Raw genomic sequence first — 21,582 nt, 5'->3', positions numbered from 1 at the left:
TCTTGAGTTGTGATATTGACTGGGTCGGAGTTCGTATCTTTTTCTTCAACTTGGATTGAAGACTTTGACACTTCCTTCGTGATAAATTCTTCTAATTTGTTGTTCAATGATTTCTTATCATTTTTAAGTTTCTTAATTTGAGTGAGTAGAATTTGATTATGATTTTTGAGACATAAGAGTTCCTCATTTTTTGAGTCAACTTTATTTTGGCATTCAAGCTTCTCGTCTTTTAAACACTTTATTTGTTCTAATAATTTTTTGTTAAGGTCCTTCAAATATAAATTTTCCTCCTCTTTCTACGATAGACTTTTGCTGAATTTCTTGTCAAAACTTTATTTTTCTTGTTCTAACTTGTGCTTCTTAGTTTTACACTTTTTGACTTGTGCAAGTAGTTTCTAGATATGATCTTTTAAACGAGAATTCTCTTCGTTTTTATTGGATATGACCTCCTCAAGCTCTTTTTGCTTCTCCAGTATTGTGTTTTGATTCTTTTGAGGTATTAATTTCGTAATATCTTTAAAGTCTTCTAATGATGACATTATCAATTTTGACTTCATTGTCATGTCTCGAAATGTGATCATCTTTCCCTTATAAGAAAACATCAAAAAAACATATCTATGTTTAACATGAATGCACCCAATTCTCTAAACCAAGGTTGACCAAGAATTATGTCAACCTCTATGTCATACATTTTTACAACACAAAATTGGGATATGTACTCATAATGATCTACTGTTATTTGTAAATCATTAATTTCATATTTTTTTCCAAAAAAAATTGTTGTTTTGCCTACATTGGCATTTGAAATTAACAGTTGATTCACCAGATTAATATTTATGTAATTTTCATCATTACTTGTACTAATAGCGATATTAACTTTTTTCCCTTGGATAGTCCCTCTTAATGTAATTAATTCGTGATGTGTGATTAAAATACCCTTATAGGAGTCCATGGGGTCTTGGATAGACAGTGATCAGGTGCTCTATTAAGACACTCCTTGACGTGAAGTCACCGGTTCAATTCCCCACCCCGATCGGCGTGATATATTGGACATGATGAAGACGTAGTCCTACCAAGCTTAAAAAAAATACCCTTATAGGAAAATCATCCTTCCTCATTTTCAATTTTCTGTATTTGGTGATTGTCTTCACAAATTTCGAAGGCTCTAAATACTCCTTCCCAATTAAAAACCTTTGAAGCGCACTTCAGAAAGTTCAATTATTCTCAAAATATAGCCTTTTTTTTTCACTTTAACGATATTCCCCTTTTATTTTGTTATTGTAATACCACTTTTATATATGTATTTCACTTTAAGTGAGGTATATCACTTTCTTCTTTTTTCTATGATTATTTTCCCTTCTTTCTATATATTTATATACTCTCTCTTTTCTCTCTATCTTTCTTTCTTTTTTCTCTCTCTTTTTCTAATGATATATATATATATATATATATATATATATATATATATACCTTTAAACTGGTGATATAATTAATATATACCAATCGTTGTGACGTTCCAGGAGGACAAGTGAAATGATAACGATTTGGCGACAATCTTGACACAACAGGGAACAATTGAATGAAAATGGTGGGAAACAAGGAACAGAGACATCAGCGAACAATGTTAAACTCAATGGGATAGATGGTAGAAACCGAACATGGGCAAAAAAGACGTCTGGATTGGAGGGTTGCGGAAATCATGCAATAGAGTGATAGTCGAGACTGTTTTACAAGCTCGACGGATTTGGCCTGATGACAGTGCCTGTACAACCCTTTTGCAACCATTTTGATCAATGGGGTTGCCAGTGACTAGAGCCTGAATTATTTCACCCGATTTGTCCACGGTTTGGCGATAGGAATGGGATAGGTCCAATTTCTTTTTTGCGTTGCACGGGATCGACTGCAAGACCTGCAATCCGATAGTGATGTCTTCAACAAGCGATCTTTCCTTCGAATGTGATTGTGACGGCGTGATTGTTTGTGTGTGGTGACAGCAAGTTAGTGTGCGACTCAGCAATTGCGGCAGGTCAGTGTGCAAATGGCAACATTTCAACGGAACAGCAGGGCGTGGTTGTAGTCGTGTGTGGCTTGTCCGTGATGGTTTGTCGGTCGATTGTAGTGGTTGAGAGCAGGGAGCGGCCACGTTGTTGTCATTGGCAATTGTCGGGTGTCGGGCAACTGCAAAGAGCAACTAACAAACGTTCTGCTCGCGTTTGTTTTTTTGTTAACCTTCGATTTTTTTTGGTCCCTTTATTTTTATTTTTAATAAAAAAAATATATATTTTTTTCGAAGTTTTTTTATTTTCCAATATATCTATTTGATTCCCTTTTTTAAAATATATATATATATATATATATATATATATATATATATATATATATTTCTCCTATAGTATTTTTTTAATCCTTTTTCCTATTAATTTTTTTTCTTCATGATTTTTTTTACTCTTCTTCTTATATTTTTAAATGACCAAAGGCCTAGTGGATAGATTGGAGAACTTCTGACAAATGTGTAGCAAAACACTTCAATTGCACAACAACAAGGTTGATGAAAAGTTGATGGCTATGTTGCGAGAAACGTTGGGCTAGAGATCGTTTCTGCGCAGAAACGATACAGAAACACGTTTGGTACGACCTAGAAACGTGTTTCAGGTCATACTGCCACGTTTCACGTGGGGGAAACATGGCCCTGTACGACCTGAAATGCGTTTTTCAGTCGTAAAGCCACGTTTCCTTAAGTGGTGTTTTTTCGGTTTTTTTTCTTTCGCTCCCTGCCAATTTAGGAGTCATAGAGGGAGCTATTAAAGATTGGAAAACACAATTTTTTGAGTGGGCAACCTAATGTTCAAGTCTATGGTCCTAGTGTTGATATGCATTTCATGGTAATGTTAAATTCTTAAAGTAAAAGGATGAAAATGAAAGATAAAGGAGAATAACATTATGAAAGATGATGAAGGCATTCTGCTTTATCTTTCATTTTCATCCTTTTACATAAATTTTTAACATTACCATGAAATGACTTGGGATGTTTGAGAGTCGTTTTTCCCTCATTGGATTTCATATGGAGAAAGTAGAATTTTAGATCTCACTCAAAATCCAACAGACTTATCATTTATTCAGGATTTCAAGATTGGGGGGATTGCAATGTTTCCATTGGATTTTGTCATGTACTAGGGTATGGAACTTGTATTTAATCAAGAGCACCAAGCCCTCTATGCAGGGGAGACTCCCAATAATCAAGAGCACCTAGGGTACTAGGGTATGGAACTTGTATTTAATCAAGAGCACCAAGGTTGTTTGACTATGCAGGAGGAGACTCCCAATCAAGCACGAGACAAGAAATTAGAAATTTCTCGTGGCAAGAGGGTCAAGCAGTAGATAATAGATTTACTTGTCTTTTCTAGTTTCTAGTACTTTTTATAACTATTGACTCTTTCATATTTATTATGGTATTTTTTGTAAACAATACCAACCTTCGCCTTGCATCTCGTAGGGGTCCAGAATATAGTAGTGGTCCTTCTAAAGAATGGGATGTGGATCCAAAAAGACCTGATTTGGAGCTCTCTCTTGCTGCCCTAAATATTGAGGACCGAGAGCCTAGAAGTGGAATTGGCCAATCATCTTCTTCAATTCCACCATCCACTGTTGAGCATGCTTCTGCTTCTATTTTTGACGAGGATGAAGGTTGAAGGCTATTAGTCTTTAGTCTTTATAGTACTTGCAGCATCATTGTCTTTATTGTACTTGCAGCCTCATATATATAATAAAGGCTGATTTTGAAATTTGGATATATAATAAAGGCTGATTTTGGATATTGTTATTTTCATTATGTGATCATTCATGAGTAAATGTGATGTAAATTTAGAGACTTATAGTTTATGCATTGACATTGGACAATTTAATCATAATGTAATAAATTATAATGTATCATGTATGCTTTATGATTGCACATATTTCTTAAATGTCCATATATATATATATATATATATATATATCTCGTGTTTCCCGTTTCCAAAATTTGGGGGGGTCACATTTCATAACCGTAGCCATTTCCCCGTATTGTGCAACTTAGGTTGATAGCCAAAGGTCGGGATCTATCAACGTGGCTCTAATACCAATGTAACAAACAAAGTTCATATACATAACATTAATCTTCAGAATACTTCGAAGACAAAAACATCCATTGTAGGACAAGTAATTGTATATTGAATATTATGTAAAGAATTGATGAGTTGTTGATGAGTTGATGACAATGAGGGTGAGGGTCTGCTTATATACCCTAGGCAAGGTACCTCTTCACCAACGGTTATGTCCTTAGGGGCATACCTTTTCATTAACTAGTTATTAAATAATCATTATTGTTTTACATTATTTGTATTATTTTATATATATTTTTATTCATAACATTCTCATAGGCCAAAGCGGGAAAATATTTAACAAGGAGATTTAAATTGCGTACGGAAACTTTATAAAGTTCAAAAAGGAGAAAGGGTGATATTTCCTAGGCAAGTTAGAAGTCACTTTAACTTTATAAAGTGAAATGTCATAAAGTGACTTTATAAAAGTGAATGTAATAAAAAAGGGCAAGTGAAAAGGTAACCCTAAACTCATAAAGAAGGAAAATGAGGAGACTCTCCTCATTTGTGCATTTTTTGGAGTTTGGAGAAAGAGCCCTTGGAGAGAGTTTGAAGGAGAAGCTTAGGGTTTGAAACCCTAGCCGCCATAACAAACTTTAGTGTTGAAACTAGACACCCTAGTTTGGGTTTGAGAGTGAAATCACTCAGATTTCACCACTGAGCTTCAATGGAGAACAAGATTTTCGAGAACTATTGAGGTGTTCAAGTGATATTAGTGGATTTTAAAGAACTTATTGGATATTCTTTATATCATTGCAAGTGAAGGAGCTTCATTAAATTCAAGGAGAACAAGTTCAATCTAGGCCCTGGAAATAGAACTTCAGAAGCAAATTGAGACCGAATCTAAATCTGGAGAGCATTATTCTCATCATGGTCATTGAATTGCGAGAGGAAGTGGTCTAGTACACGAGTTTTTGTACACTTGTTTACTTAAATTTCAGATAACTGGAAATTGAACATAATTAATATGTATAAATACTTTTTTTATTAGAATTGATAATCAATGAATGAGTTACATGGCCATGGTAGTTCTCCTTATATAGGAGTTGACTGGCCATGCCAACATAGAGAGGTATGTCTTTTGACTAATGCCTCTTCAACTTAATTAAGTAGCTTAGTGTTAATTTATGTCTAAATATTAAATTATTAACATTTTAATTTATTATTTAATTTATATATGTATATATGAATATTTAATTCATAACATTGCCTCTCCCTTAAAAGTGCTTTGTCCTCAAAGCATAGGCAGGTTTGGGTGTTGCTGAAGAAAACGTTCTGACTCCCAAGATGAGTCTTCTTCCGGTAATTTCTTCCATTTGACAAGGTATTCCTTAATCGTCTTGGACCGTAATACCTTCTCTCAGGTAGCGAGTATACCCTCTGGTTCTAGGACAATCCTTCCTTCTTCATCGGTCTCCGGTATTTCTGTTTGAGCTACTTGGTTTTGCCCTAGTACTCTCTTCAGATTTGATACATGAAAGGGGTTATGGATTCGACAGTTGTCGAATAACTTCAATCCATAAGCCACGCTACTTTTTTTTATTATTATTTGATATGGACCATAATATTTAGGTGACAGTTTATTCTTTCCTTGTTGTTTCAATGACAACTGCTTATAAGGTTGAAGTCTAACAAAGACCCAATCTCCTTCTTCAAACTCCCTTTTAGCGAGATGTCTATCGGCCTGTTGTTTCATTCTATTACGTGCCATTGTTAGATTCTCTTTTAATAAGTTAATGATTCTTTGGTTTTCTTCTAAGTGGTTTATGACTGCTGGAACCCTAGAATCAAGTAGAGCAAAGTCCTTCCATCTGGGTGGTTCATAACCATAGAGAGCTTGGAAGGGTGTCACTTTAGCTGATGTATGGTTGGTGGTGTTATACCACCACTCCGCCAGGTGTAGCCATTGAGTCCACTTATTTTGTTTATCAGCGACGAAGCAACAAAGATATGTTTCCAAACATTTATTCACAACATCAATCTGACCATCTGTCTCAGCGTGATAAGCTGAACTCATGTTGAGGGATATTCCTGCCTGGTGGAAGAATTCCTTCCAAAAATTACCTTTGAACTTTGTGTCTCTATCACTTACTATAACTTTGGGAAACCCATGTAGTTTGTATATGTTTTTACAAAACATTTCCGCAATTTGCTTAGTGGTGTCAGTTTTTTTGATGGCTACAAAATGGGCATATTTAGTGAGTCTGTCGACTACGACAAATATCTTATCCTTACCGTCAGATGCGGGTAGTCCTTCAATGAAGTCCATCGAAATCTCTTCCCATTTCTGATTTGGAATGTGTAGCGGGTGTAACAACCCTGGGGTTGGTATATTTTCACTCTTATTCCTTTGACACACATCACATTCTGCAACATATTTCTGAATTTCCTTGCTCATGCCCTTCCAATAGAATGATTGTCAAATGTTGTAGTAAGTCTTGAAGAATTTGACATGTTCGGTCATGGGTGAATTGTGAGATTCTTTTAAAATCTTCATCTTAAATTTGGATGTTGGTGTTAGGTAAATTCTACCTTTGTACCATATTATGTCATTCTTCCACTCGAAATTGGTATATTGATTGATGTTTTTAATCATAAAGTCACAATCCTCATCCTTGGCATATTCGGCTCGTATTTCATCCAACCATTCTGAAACAACTATCATGGCGGCACATGTTGTGTTGTCGTCATCCTTACGTGAGAGTGCATCAGCTACGATATTCTCCTTCCCCTTCCTGTGCAATATTTCTAGGTCGAAAGTTGATAGCTTCTCCATCCACTTCTATTGTTCGGTTGATAATGTCTTTTGTTGAAGTAAGAATTGGAGACTGTTGTGGTCAATTCGGATTGAAAATTTACTCCCAAGCAAGTATTGGCACCACTTTGTTAAAGCATGTATGATGGTGAGCATCTCCTTTTGGTATGTTGATTTCAAACCTTCTCATTTATTAAGTTTCCTGTTTTCAAATGCTATCGACTGGTTATCCTGCATTAATGCGGCTCCAATTCCAAATCTCGAAGTATCACATTTGACTACAAACGGTTTGGAGAAGTCAAGAGTCACTAGCACTGGTGTGGTTGACATTACTTCCTTCAGATTCTCGAAACACTTGTCTGCTTGGTCATTCCATTGAAAAGCATTCTTCTTTAATAAATTGGTCAAGTGTGTTGTCAAATGCACAAAGTTTTTTATAAATCTTCTGTAATACCCGGTTAAACCTAAAAATCCTCTTAGCTTGGATACATTCTTTGGTTTGGGCCATTCTTTGATTCCCTTGATTTTGTTGGGATCCACTTTGACTCCTTCCCTGGATATAACATGTCCTAGATATAAAACTTCCTTTTGCCCAAAGGTACACTTTGATAATTTAGCTTAGAACTGATGCTTCTCCAATACAGATAATACGTCTTCCAGATGTTTGAGCTGTTCTTTCCATGTCTTACTGTAAACAAGAATATCATCGAAGAAAACTAATACAAACTTCCACAAATATGGGTGAAAAAGTTCATTCATGGTTGCTTGGAAGGTGGTTGGCGCATTTGTTAATCCAAATGGCATAACTTTAAACTCATAATGCCCTTCGTGAGTTTTGAATGTTGTCTTTTCGACGTCTTCTAGTCTTACCCGTATTTGGTAGTATCATGATCTTAGATCTAACTTTGAGAAGTATTCTGCTCCGTGTAGTTCATCTAGCATTTCATCAATGAATGGGATCAGAAACTTATGTTTGATTGTGATTTTGTTTAACCCTTTGTAATCTATACATAATCAGAAGGACCCATCCTTCTCCCTGACCAATACTACGGGTGCAATGTATGGACTTCTACTTTTCGTAATGATTCCATGCTTCAACACGTCTTGTATCAATCGTTCTATTTCTGTCTTGTGGTGATGTGGATAACGATATGGCTTAACATTTACTGGTGTCGAGTCTGGTTTGACTTCAATGATGTGTTCAAATTGCCTTTCAAGGGGTGATTTCATTGGCAAATCTTGAAAAACCTTCTCGTATTTCTGGACAAAGGATGAAATTTATGATGGTTGATGAGTCGCTTCTACCAATAATAACTCCAACTGCTGACATTGTGCAACAAATGCTGGGGCTCCTTTGCAGATAAGTTTTTTCATCTAATGAGCAGAGATGACTTGAGTGGGTGGAGCTGGGAATCCAAACAACTTGTACTTCCTTCCATCCCATTTGAATTTAATGAACTGCTTTTGGTGATTAGCTGAATATGTGCCTAGTGTTTGTAACCATTGTACTCCTAAAACGACATCTACTCCTCCTAGGGGGACTGTATAAAAACTGGACTCCATTTCGTATTAGTTTAGTTGCAATTTAACTTTATGGCCTACTCCATCTATTCGTTTTCCATCTGCTACCATAACTTTTAAATCTTCCATATGGTAAGCAAAAATGTTCAGTGTTTTTGCAACATTGACATCTACGAAGTTGTGTGTACTCCTCGAGTCTATTAGAACGATAATGTTTTGCTTCTTAATATGACCTTTAAGCTTTTAGTGTTTGTGGCTAAGCTATCCCTGTGATGGCTGCAAGAGAAATTCGTGGCATATCCTCTTCTTATTCTGGATTAGGGTTTGCATTTTATTCATTGTTCTCTTCGTCAGAGTTGTCTTCTAAGGATTCTTCTTCTTGTTCTGCTTCACAGTTGTAAAGTTTTTGTGTTTCGCACTTATGTCCTGCGTAATACTTGTCTCAGCATTTCCAGCATTTGCCATCCTTTTTCCTTTCAACACTAGACTGTTGTTTCCCTTCATTGCGCATTTGTGGCGGAATGTACTTGCTAGTGTTCTCTAATGATGGTTTACCTGACTTCCCTTTCGAGTAGTTGTTTGTTTTCTCGTTACTAACATATGGTGCCTTGTGGAGTTTATATTTCCATTCGATAATTATAGTTGCATGTCTGGCATCCTCAATGGTTTTGGGTTTATGTAATTTTAACTCTCCCGAATATAATCTTTAAGGCCACAACGATACATTTTTAATAGCTCTTCATCTGAAAATCCTCTTTGCCTTACTGCTAATACTTCCCATTCGTGAGTGTATTCACTCACCCATCCTTTCTTTTTGAGGTGAACGAATCTCTCGTATACATCATCCTCTTCCTCGTCATGAAACCTTTTCAGCAAGGCATTTTTTAAATTTTCCCAGTTGAACGAACAACCTGTACATTTAGAAGACCACCACAGGAACCAATCATACGCCTCTGCCTCTAAGTAGTTGGATGCAGTCATGACCTTTTCTTGCTCGCCGAGTGGTGGGTTTGCTAAAAAAATGGTGTCCATCGTATTTACCCATACGATGGTGCCTTTATGGTCCTTACCATCATACTTAAGTAATTCGTTTTTAATTTTAAGATGGTTATTTTCATGGGTCTTTGTGTAGTACCGACTTCCTTCAAAGTGTAGTTGCGGTATTAGTGGATTTTCATGCATGAACACATGATCTGGAGAATTTTCACCTTCTGAAGTCTTGGGACTCTGTGTGGCTAGGGGTGAATCAGTCTTCCCAAAATGCTGACTTATCACATTTTTTAAATATGAAATATCCTTGGCCATTTGATCATGTATACTAACTAACTTCTCTACGTTATCCAGAGGATTATTTAATTTACTGATGTCATCTTGTATTTTTTAAAATTCGTCATTGTTATTGCTGCTCCCCATTTTAGACTTCTTCTTCTTGCTAGACCCAATTTTTTTAAAATAATTTAATTAATTAAAATATATTAATTAATTAAATTATAATTATATGTTATATAAATAATTACAATGTTGTATAACTATATATTATAAATTAAAATCAGAGTTACCCAATGACTTAAAAGCACAACGGATTTAACGACGCCTGAATCTGTTAACCAATGTGATCGAGGTCGTAAATGTGGCCATTGCACACACAGCAACCGAAATCAGCGTGGTGACTGTAGCGTGGTCAACGAAGACAAGGACCGACGGTGTGTCAGATCACGGTGGGGAGCTGCAGTGGTAGTGGCTGTCGACAGGGTTGCAGCGGATGAGAGGGACCTAGAGCGGAGGTGGCAGCAGCTGTGACAGAGTGTGGCCAGCAGGAGTCAACGCAAGGAATGGACGCAACCAGCAAGACAGCGGATGGAAGATGACGGTGGTGTCGAGGGACGCAGGCAGCAGGCAAGAGTAGTGAAGGGCACGGGGTCAGCAGAAGCAGTAGAATGGCACAGTCGCCAATGCAGCAGGGGGCAACTTCAGGGTTTTTTAATGCAGAGCGGGACGGGGCATGAAGAAATATGTAAAAAGCCAGCAAGGCCAACAGCCCGCAGGGTAACGCAGTGTCTGCCAGGCAAAGATCGCTGCTCCGATACCACTGATTCACGAGTTTCTGTACACTTGTTTACTTAAATTTCAAATAACTGGAAATTGAACATAATTTAAATTAATATGTATAAATACCGTTTTTTTATTAAAATCAATAATCAACGAATGAGTTACATGGCCATGGCAGTTCTCCTTATATACGAGTTGACTAGCCATGCCAACAAAGAGAGGTATGTCTTTCGGCTAATGCCTCTTCAACTTAATTAAGTAGCTTAGTGTTAATTTTTGTCTAAATATTAATATTTTAATATTTTGATTTATTATTTAATTTCACCTTATATATATATATATATATATAGTTATGAATATTTAATTCATAACATGGTCCGATTCTCCTCTTGGAAGAGCAGCTCGAGCACCTGGCTATATATATATATATATATATATATATATATATAGTTATGAATATTTAATTCATAACATGGTCCGATTCTCCTCTTGGAAGAGCAGCTCGAGCACCTGGCTAAAAACCATGAGTTATTCTAACTACTGTATGAGTTTCTTGTATTTCTGGACTGCGTTTAGCTAACTGAGCTAAGCATACCACCTGTGGGGCCTATTTTCTATTATTCCCGAGTCATATATTATTCTGCTGGACGTGGGGCCTAGTCTTTGTGCATAGGAGCTAAATAACCAAATTTGGTGCAGCCCTTGAACATCAATTGGAAAGTTGGTTAGGCGTACCACCTTTGTGTAGCTGTAATTTCCCTACTGCATGGAGTTTATTCTGACATTGTGGGGGCCACAAAACATTGTATTGTTGACTGAGATAAGCCAGATGTGGGGGCCACGAAACATTGTATTGTTGACTGAGATAAGCCGCATGACCAGCGCTATACATTTTGCTGAGTATGTGGATACGTAAGGAGCTTTATCACTGTTGATTCAGCTTTGCCGGACACTTCCCTTTTGGGACTGCGTTTATTCCAATAACAAGCAGAGAGTGGGACTGCTGGTGAAAGAAGGGTGGTTGCAGAATAGAGCCTGTATACGTTCCCAGGACAGCATACTTTCAAAGCAAGTGCTGGAGTCGTACACTAAGGACTGCTGTTCATGCTTGTAATTGTTCATATTGACTGTCTCCGTTCGGTGTTACCAGGTGCTATCTATCAGATTTGTCACTGTATATTTCTAGCTTTTAAATGAGAAATGCCTTCCCTATAGTTACCACTGTCTATTATCAATGGCATTGTGATTTTTTGTAGCTTATTATTAAATTTATAAGAGCATTTACCCACAGCAGATTATAGACCAATAATTTGAAGAAATACTTCACTGGAAACCAAACAAAAAGTTCAGAAACTCTATCTTGGAATCTTACATGGATAGAGTTTGAGGGAATATTTATTCAGCATTTTATAAAGTTTCCTAAGCGCGCTAAGTCACACCTTCCTAATGTGGAAAATATGCACAGGAAAAACAATCTCCTGAAGAATCTTATAGAAACAAGAAATTAGCATGACCTTATAATGATCTTGGAAAGTAGATTCAATTTGTCTCCACAGCTGACGAGAATCACATACGTTGTAAACAAATGGGAGAGGATATAAGCATATAACTTTATCGTACCTTTCTTACAAACAAAGGATAACATCAAGGCCCTAGAGAATGACTGAATGCATCCACGCTTCAAACATTTGTAGATGGATTTTCCTAAAGGCATGTGACAAGTTTCTTCATTCACATAAAATTTGAACAGAAATATTGAGTTCAAGTGCACCTGAGAAATATCCTATTGGGAAAAAAATAGTAACAAAACTAATCTTATATGACATAGTATCACCTGTTTCAAATAATTAAAACAGTCTTATATCAGACCTAAAAGAAAGAACAATAGATACTGGAGTTAGAAACAAATCAGAGGTCAAAAACAGAAGGAACTCAATCTATTTTTACAACAATGGGCCAAACTGTCCCCATGAAGTTGTTTATAGTATATGATTATAGAAATCAGCATAGATCCATCTTAGCCCCAGATCTGTTAGACACTAAGAGATATCGATACAAAACCAAGATGCAAAACTCTTTGCGCTTAAAAGCTCTGGGGTTGAAATGGATCTATGCAAGTTAAATTTATTATTACATTACAGACATCCAAAAACTATTTTGATGTCACAGATGGACAAGACACATCTCCACCACCTTGGCTATGAAGTGCACCCAACTTTTCTCAGTGCAATATATAGAGTTCTAGAATGTAAACTAATTTTCACTTAATTCAAGATGTACTCCCTTTCCTTCTAGATGAAAACAGAACAATTTTAATACATTGACATGTGGTTCCAGTCTAACCTTGTTGTTATATGATAATTGCCGTATCAAGTTAGCAGCAACTTTCACAGTGGCAGGTTGCCCAAGTTGTATTCTGCAAAATAAATATATATCAAACATGTTTCCCAATAACTACTCTTGGAACAATCTCCTTTTACGAAGCAAGAAAAAGGTACAGTTGAAAAACTGTAATGTTTTCTCACATATGCCTAATAATGTGAATCTGATAATACGACACAGTACACGAGATCTCTTTCGAGTGGAATAAAAAACAAAATGCCTAAACATCTTTACAAACTGGCTGATCTCAATATTCTTCGGCATCAATAAGCAGTCACAGTAATCAACAGTAAGAAACTTAATTCATAACAAGGTAGTACAGAAAGGTAATTAAACCAAACTAAAAGAGATCCTCTTACATGTAGAAAGACATCCCCTGCACAACTGGGATTTGTTCAGTCATTTCATGTGCATGGCTTGGAGGTAGATGACCAACAAGTTTAGCCACGACTCACAATATTAAATGAATCAAAGTTCAAACATATTTTGATTGAGTGCTAAACAAAAACTATTTAAACCTACAAGTCAAATGCAGCTTTGGTGTCACAAAGACATGGGCTAGGCAAAGAACCAATACTGCCTCCACTAATTTGATGTGCACTCTGAGAATATGGACATATAGTTGAAACTTGATACTAGTGTTGACTGATTGTCCAATCAGTCTGTTATAAATATAATTCATAACAAGTAAATACATAAAATAAATGTAAATATTAAATAAATCAAATATTGATTATGTCAAATAGTCATTAAGTTAAGTGAAAAGGCATGTCTAAAAGACATGCCTAATCATGAAAGGTCACCTGCTTAGGTATAAAAGCAGGGCCTCATTGTAACATTCGACATCACTTGTACATTTTATATATAATAAATTATTATTACAAATACCCATCGTGTATTTTTACATTCAAGTCTCCAAGCTATCAGTCTTCATGCTTCAGTAACAGTTTTTGTTGCTTCAGTGGTATCAGAGCCATGGCACACAATATAATCATGCGGGTCTTTGAACGTTGTTCACCGCACAATGTGCCATTACGTTCAAGTCCTGATTGCATTGAGCAGTTTAATAAAATTCAAGAAGTATTTCAACGATTAGAAAAATCATGTGCAGAAGTTAAAGCATGTTGAAAGGAAATCAATAAAGAGGAAAATGATCTAGATGATGACTCCGATCAAGCTTATACAGATCAAGATGAGGATCTAGATAAAGCTGATCTTGATGTGAATGAGGATGATCTAGATCAAGATAATGAAAACCCAGATGAAGTTGATCTTGATGTGGATGATAATGATATAGATTAGGATGATGATCAGGATGAAAAAGATGTCGATGAAGATTACGTAGATCAAGATGATGATCCAGATGAAGATGATGTGGATGAGGACTATCATGAGAAACAAGAAGATTAACAATATCTAACAAAAAGGAAGTTATTGTGACCTGCACTTTAAGCTTTCGTCAACAGGCATTTTATCAGGCCATTTTAGCTTTGAGAATAAGGATTTACTAGTGCAATACTGCAGTTGAACATGTAAGAAATACAAGCATAAATTAGAGCATGCCCTCTTTCAAAAACTTGAACTATAAAGATGACTAACTTTGAAAAACTAAACAAGGCATGCACATAATTTCTCATGTTTGAGATTAGGGTCAACAAGAAAATCTCAAAGTGTTGAACCAAGAAAGCAAATATGAATGGGTGACGACTCATGAGGTATTCATATAGTTCATCAAAATCAACCCCTCATAACCTAAACAGGTCATCGTCCAAATATTGTCAATAAAGTCACCTACATATTATTTTCTGTGTATATATGCTTTACTCTCCAACGATATTGTCAATAAAGCTATATTGCACTTCTTCACTCCTACATATTATTTTCTGGGTATATATATGCTTTACTCTCCTAGATGTCTTATTTCTATAATACAAAGAACAATGTTAAAATAATCACCTCCCTAACAAATTAAATGCATCAAATAAGCCTTACATGTGTTGATGGAGAAAATAGCGCACGTAATCAGACACCACTTGGGAATCTGCAGCCTGTAACAGAATAAACAAGAAGCATATAAAGAAATGATCAGATGGATACTAAAAGGACTCCAACGAGTAATTATTTTGAAAGTCACTAGACCCTTTCATTCAATTCACAAAATATCTTAGGATTAACAAGTATGCAGCTACCAAACTCTCAGATGTCAGCTCTCATACTCTATGCTTGCCAATCAAACTAGAATAGCAATGCTGAATTTCTAAAAGTTATTTGAGCAAAATATCCTTTTTTTCAAGAGCACAGTAGACTGTGGAAGTTCAAATATTCCCTTTTGTTTCAAATTAACATGTGCAGTTATAAATTTAAAAGAGATTCAAAAAACAGAAAAATCAAAAACCAATAGATAGTGTACAAACAAGCAATGAAGACATACAAGAAATGAAATGAATTTTATATTAAAATCCACAGAAACCAAACTAGATCAGAGGGGCTAGAGAGATTACAAGAGAACTTCTAATCCATGTCAAAAAGGTAAAATGTGACAGTTTGATATGAGAGCTTTAACTGCCAACTGTAGTAACAAATATGGTATAGTTTGCTTATATGGACCAACTTTAGATGCATACTTTCATATATAAATGAAAAAATCATGTTAGGCCAAAAAACAAGAAATTTGAATTGTTTCTGAATTCTGATGAATCTGGAGAAGAACTGTGTTATAAGAAGTCGAAACTTCCAACATTTTGGGTGAACCCTTCACCCATAATCAAGGACAACAAGCAGAAAACATAGATGAAGGGGAAGAGAGACCTAACCAATATATAATGGTAGTGCCGAGAAAGAGAAGTTAAAAAAATATTAAATTAAACCAGAGAAAGGACTGACTAAATAGATGATGGGCAATATTATTGGAAAAGGGTTTTATTATTCCAAAAAGTATAATAATTAACAATATCACTGGTAATAGTAATGAAACACAATAATTATTATTATTAATTATAGGTTATTAAGAATAATTTAAAAAGTGAGGAGAATCATGCATATAGAAAACTTCTTGTAACACAAATTTTCTCCAGAAACTACTTTTCACCATGAATTACAATGGTGGGAATCTGCATTCATAAACCGTTTGTCAATTACTAGATTAATTGATATACAATTTGATGAATTACAAAAGTTCCAAAAGAATATATGGAAAGATACAGAATATGCAAACACGACAATAAATAATACACTGAAGCAGTGTTTTAAAAACCGGTCGGTCTGAACCGGTAACCGGTCAAACCAGCCGGTTAGCTAGCCCACCGGGTCAAACCGGTAGAAAAACCCGGTTTGACCCTTCATTTTGCCCAAAAAGGGGAAAATCGGTCCTAACCGGCCAATTTAGGACGGAACCGGCCGGTTTGTGGTCAGACCGGCCGGTTCCGTCCTAAACTGGTCGGTTAGCTGCCAAGGCCACAGAGGACCCACACAGCGCAGTTTTCCAAGTTTGTAGGGTGTTTTGGAGGGAAAATAAGGGTTCTTTCCCTCCAAAAATACCCTCTCCAAGCCTTTAAAAGGAGCTCAACCCGCTCATTTGCCTCTGTTAAAATTGGAAACTAGGGCCAAACTCCATGTGGGTCTACTTATTTATGGCAGCTGATATTTTTCTTGGATTCCTCTCGTCGAGAGGTGTAGGATTGATCTAAAGATCATCCGATTCCAACATGTATTCATGGAGATATGAATTTATTTGTGTTATGCGACAATTCATCAAGGTTGGCTAGCAACCAAATTGCCCCCATCTATCCTCAACGTTTTACTATAAAAAGAGGTGGCTTGCAAGTCATTTGGACACACCTCTTGTGATCTCTTCCTCTCCACTTGTCTTTGGGTTTTGGTGGGAGGAGAGATCCTAAGATGATACGCTGCCCTAAGAGGAGATGCCCTAGATGTTGTCATGGGAAAGAAGGATCTACGCAGCCCTAAAGAAGATGCCCTAGCTCCTAACATTGGCATGGAGATGAAAGCCTAACACAGTTATGAAGATAGGCTCTGTGCTGCCCTAATGTAAAAGTCCTAACGCTGCCAAAGGATGCTCCAAAAGAGCCCTAGCTGCACACACAGCTATGTCAAGGAGGGCAGTGAAGTGTAAGCCCTCATAAAAGAGGCTTACACTCAGCTGAAGGATAAGCCTAAATGCCCTAGCCGCTGGTCACAATTTGCTGTTACAAGAGACCCTCAAAACGCAGTAAAAGAGAGCCTTAATCTGATGTCTGAACAGCTCCTAATGTCCATTGTCATAATGGAAATTCTATCCACTGTATTGAGATCTATACGCTGGCCTAATGATAGGGAATACACAGTCACCCTAACGTTGTCCTTGAGTGCCCTAAACACTGTGGCCGCAGTCAAGGAGGATGCATATACTTAGCTAGGACAGGCCTTCTATATGCTACTCATACGCTGCCCTAAGCCGCAGGAAGGAGGCCTAGAAGAGGCCCTAATCTCAGGCCTGAAGAAGTCTTAATTCGCTGTCACAAATACAGCTAACGTTGCAAAGGAAGCCTAGCAGCAGTAATGTTAATTACAACTGTTCTAAGGCACAGGTACGTTGGGGGTAGTTGTCTCTATATTAGAAATCTGAGGGTATCGCTGCCATTTAGGAACTTGGTAGCTAGCTTCTTTGCTAGGCTGCAAGCCATAGCAAGCAGCTAAGGCTGTTCCATGACAGTATTGATGTATGCAGCATGTAGGTGACAGCATGAGTGGTGCAGCATAGTGATGATGAATGGTGCAGCATAGTGCAGCATGACAGTGGTGCAGCATGGTCATGATGAAGTGTAGCATGATGGGTGCAGCACAGTGATGATTGGATGTTGTATGATGAGTTCAGCATAGTGTAATGAAGTGCAGCACAGTGATGGAATCCTCTGTGTTCAGATCTACTACCTCATGTCATCTTCCTAGAGAAGAACTCTGCTCTTATTTTGACAAGTCAAAATGTTGACTTCTGATGTATATGTACTATCTCTCTCTTTGCTGAACTATTGAAGAGCATAAGAAGATTTGATCAAGGGTTTCCCCACATTGGGGTTTGTCCCTGGCTAGCGCCACATCTTGTGTCCTCTTATCTTGGCTTGTCTTCTGCGAGTTATGTTTATGTTCTATCTGCATTTTACCATCATGCTAAATGTGATTGCCAATCTGGAATTGATATTAAACTAATATGGAAAATTGAGGTAAATTTGCTCTCAGCATAGAACATACCTAAAATTAACAGCGTCACACATCTCATTTAGAGTTTTTGTGAGTTTGATTGGGAGCTTGGAGAGTGTTGAGCTTTCGCTGGAGTAGTGGAACAGCAGAGAATTTGAGCTAAGTAGTAGTCATCATGCCTCCAAAAACCAAGGAGCATGGGCTCATTGTGATATGATTGATGGCAAAATGATCTGCAAATATTGCGAAAAATCTATAGGAAGGGGTATTAATAGGTTCAAGCAACACTTGGCTGGGATAGGAGGCCATGTAAAGCCATGTGAAGCACCAAATGACTCAATAGGCCATATTAGGGCAGAATACTTTTAGAAGTTTGAGACTCAAGTCACTGAACCAATAGAGAAGTTTGTGACTCAAGCAACTGCAAAGTTTGGGAGTCGAGACTCAACCAACTGAGTTTGATCATGATGACCCATGACAAGTTTCAAGTGATAATGTTGATCACTATTATCATATATGTAGACTTGTAGTAGGCCAGTGGCCCCATAGTTTGTAGGCTTTGTTTTTGCACACTAGAGGCCATTTAGAGCCTCATTGCTTATGTATTTTGTCGATGATATGTATTGCACTCGGTGCCATTTTGATATATTCACCTTTACATGGTATATAAATGAGCAATATTTGCATATTTTGTCTCTATTGGCTTGGAATCATGGTTTTAAATCTTAAAAATAGTTTTTTTCTTTAAAAAATAATATTTAATGTATTTTTTTAAAACCGGTTCATTTAGACTTGACCAGTCCTAGTTCGACCAGTTCCGGTTCGAAACCCAATTCATTAGGTGGACCAGTCCGGTCACCGGTTCCGGTTTTTAAAACATTGCACTGAAGTGAGGAGAATCATGCATACGACAAGCCCATGATAAGTTACAGAACCACTCTGTCCTTTTACTACTACTCTACATCATTATTGCACTCCCAGACAGTTGTGGTGATTTAACTAGCTAGCTTCAATAATATTACAATTGGTCCGATGATGATCACATAAATGATAGTGATAACAGATTCACATGTCGTTATCAACATTCAAATGGTCACATGCAACATCATTACTGAATGTCAGTGTGTCGTTTACTCCAACACCTTCTTCAAACAAGCGTCTGTCTAAATGGAGATTTGGAAGAATAAATGTACATGCAACAGCCCCAAGGCTTCACGCAAAAAGGGAGACAACACCAAGTCTGTAAAATAAAAAAGCATTCCATGGGCTCAAACAGGGTCCCAAAGCCTGGTATTTGATGACTGATGAGCACTACAGGTGAAATGTATTCAAAAGAAGTCAATCAAATCCTACTCCGTATATGAAAATCAAAAGAAAATATAGATGTTGTATATGGATCATCTGATAATTACAGGTAACACCACAAAGATGATTAAAGATCTGAAAGTTGAGCTGTAAAAGCCCTTCAAAATGACATATTTACGCCTATTTCATTATTGGTAGGAGATGAATTATGGTAGAAGGATAGTAGTACCTTCATGTCCCAGACCAAGCACACAAAAAATACTAAAAAGAATATGCCATATTACAAGTCAGGATCCATTCCTATTGAGATATGAAATAAGTCATCAATTTGTGAAGATTCATAGACAGTGGATGCAATCTTATATAGGCAGCTAGTAGGGAAATTGATCTATTACTCCTACAAAACTTAATTGAGACCTGCAGTCAGGATCATCTCATTACACAGAAGAATTCCCGAAGTTCTTCACTGAAATGCAACAAGGAGAGCCCTCATGCATGCAAAATGCACAACTCAATATGGACTTGAATTTGTGCTTGCATGGTAATAACTTCAAATGTTTGAGTACATAGATTCCAATTGGGAGAGTCGCATGGATAAGAAAAACGTCACCACAGGCTAATCATTTAGCAACATATCAAGAGTAATTCTGGGATTAGTAAATGCAACAACTATTATGTCCACCTCAACACAACAGAAGCATAGTATAAAACAACAGCCATCGCAACGTGTGAAATGATATGGCTAAGGTGGGTTCTTAGTAATATAGACCTTCAATAGACTTTTTTAAGCCCTGGCCCTATACTATGATAATAAAGGTATAGGAAGAGCAAATCTTTATGGAATTGATTTTTGCACTTTCTGGGCCAATTATGCCAGATATAAAGTTGTAAACTTAGTCCCATCAACCTTTTCGTCATAAGATGTTTGCTTTCTTCTTTTGTTTCTTTCTTTCTACATACTAATTGGACTTACAGGGACAGTATAGAATAAGAATCACTTAAACCCTAATTACAAGAAGCATACATAAGAACCTTCCAAAATTGCTTGGAAAGCCTTCTCTCTTTTTGGAGAGAATGATTTTAGCATTTTACAAAGCCAAGGTCATTAGTTCTCTAGTTTCCAAAAGTAAGACCAGGAATTAAACGAAAAGCTACACAAATGAAAAGGTGTTACTCGATAAACATCTAAAACCTGTACCGGCCAATCTATAGTGGTCTCCTCTTATCCAAACAATTACAAATATGTTTTGAGCTTCAATATCCATTACTTTTAACCCCTGAAACCGGATTCGTTGAAATACGCCGACGTGTCCCGAATCCGACGAATCAGACAAGATTTATGCCAATTCGTGTCCTGAAATCAAGACACGTCGCGTTCAGAAGGGACACGATCGAATCTGGATTGTGTCCCGATTTCCGGACACAAATCCGGGAAAAGTGACCTGCGTGGCCTAAAAAAGGCGACTTTACTGTTCCTTTTTATCATTTTCTCCTCTATTTTGCAGTAGGTTTGTTGTGAGCTATGAAACCGGGTTCGTACTATAGGCCCCACGAATCCCGAATCCATCGTGTCCGACACGATTCTCTCGAGATTTGTCTCCAAAAACCATGACACGTCGTGTCCTATTTTGACACGTCGAATCGGAGTGCGTGTCACGATTTTGGCAGCATGTCCTATTTTCCAGGACTCGTTAGGTGGCAAAAGTGACCTGCGCGGGTATGAAAAGGCCGCATTTGGTCATTACAGCCATGCATATTTTCATTTGGCAAGCGTTTTGGCAGCTTAATGATCAAGTCTAGGCCCTAGTATTGATATGCTATTCATGGTAATGTTAAATTCTTAAAGTAAAAGGATGAAAATGAAGATTTAAATTTTTAACATTACCATGAAATGACTCAGGATGTTTGAGAGTGGTTCTGGCCTCATTGGATTTCATATGGAGAAAGTAGAATTTTAGATTTCATTCAAAATCCAGCAGACTTATCAGTTTTTCAGGGTTTTAGGATTGGGGGATTGCAATTTTTCCATTGAATTTTGTCTTGTATTAGGGTATGGAACGCGTATTTAATCAAAAGCACCAATCCCTCTATGTACCTTGATGTTAGTGACATTGGTTGTCGAACTCCTGTATCATGACCCTCCTAAAAATGTACGCATCACTCAAACAATATCTTGACTTGACATGTTATGCTTGTTCTATCTTATGTTAATGCTTAAAGGGTGATATTAATGACAAA

The 21,582-nt window shown here is 36.9% G+C and overlaps 1 protein-coding gene across 2 annotated transcripts in view; it reads right to left on the bottom strand.

Moving 5' to 3' along the window:
• The window catches only part of LOC149181897 (proteasome subunit beta type-6-like), a 271,961-nt gene that overhangs the window by 135,282 nt on the left and 115,097 nt on the right, over nt 1-21,582 (bottom strand). For both annotated transcript variants that reach the window (XM_089416713.1, XM_089416714.1), the window contains exons 4-5: nt 14,836-14,891; nt 12,805-12,877 (exon numbers count right to left, since the gene is read on the bottom strand). In XM_089416713.1, the coding sequence (XP_089272839.1) occupies nt 12,805-12,877; nt 14,836-14,891 (129 nt within the window). The remainder of the gene's footprint in view (nt 1-12,804; nt 12,878-14,835; nt 14,892-21,582) is intronic.

Source organism: Pinus tabuliformis, chromosome 3_2 (genome assembly GCF_031772625.1).
Source record: "Pinus tabuliformis cultivar Carrire ecotype Pingquan chromosome 3_2, CPIR1, whole genome shotgun sequence".
In the NCBI taxonomy this organism is placed as follows: domain Eukaryota; kingdom Viridiplantae; phylum Streptophyta; class Pinopsida; order Pinales; family Pinaceae; genus Pinus; species Pinus tabuliformis.
This window is presented reverse-complemented; position numbering and strand designations above follow the sequence as displayed.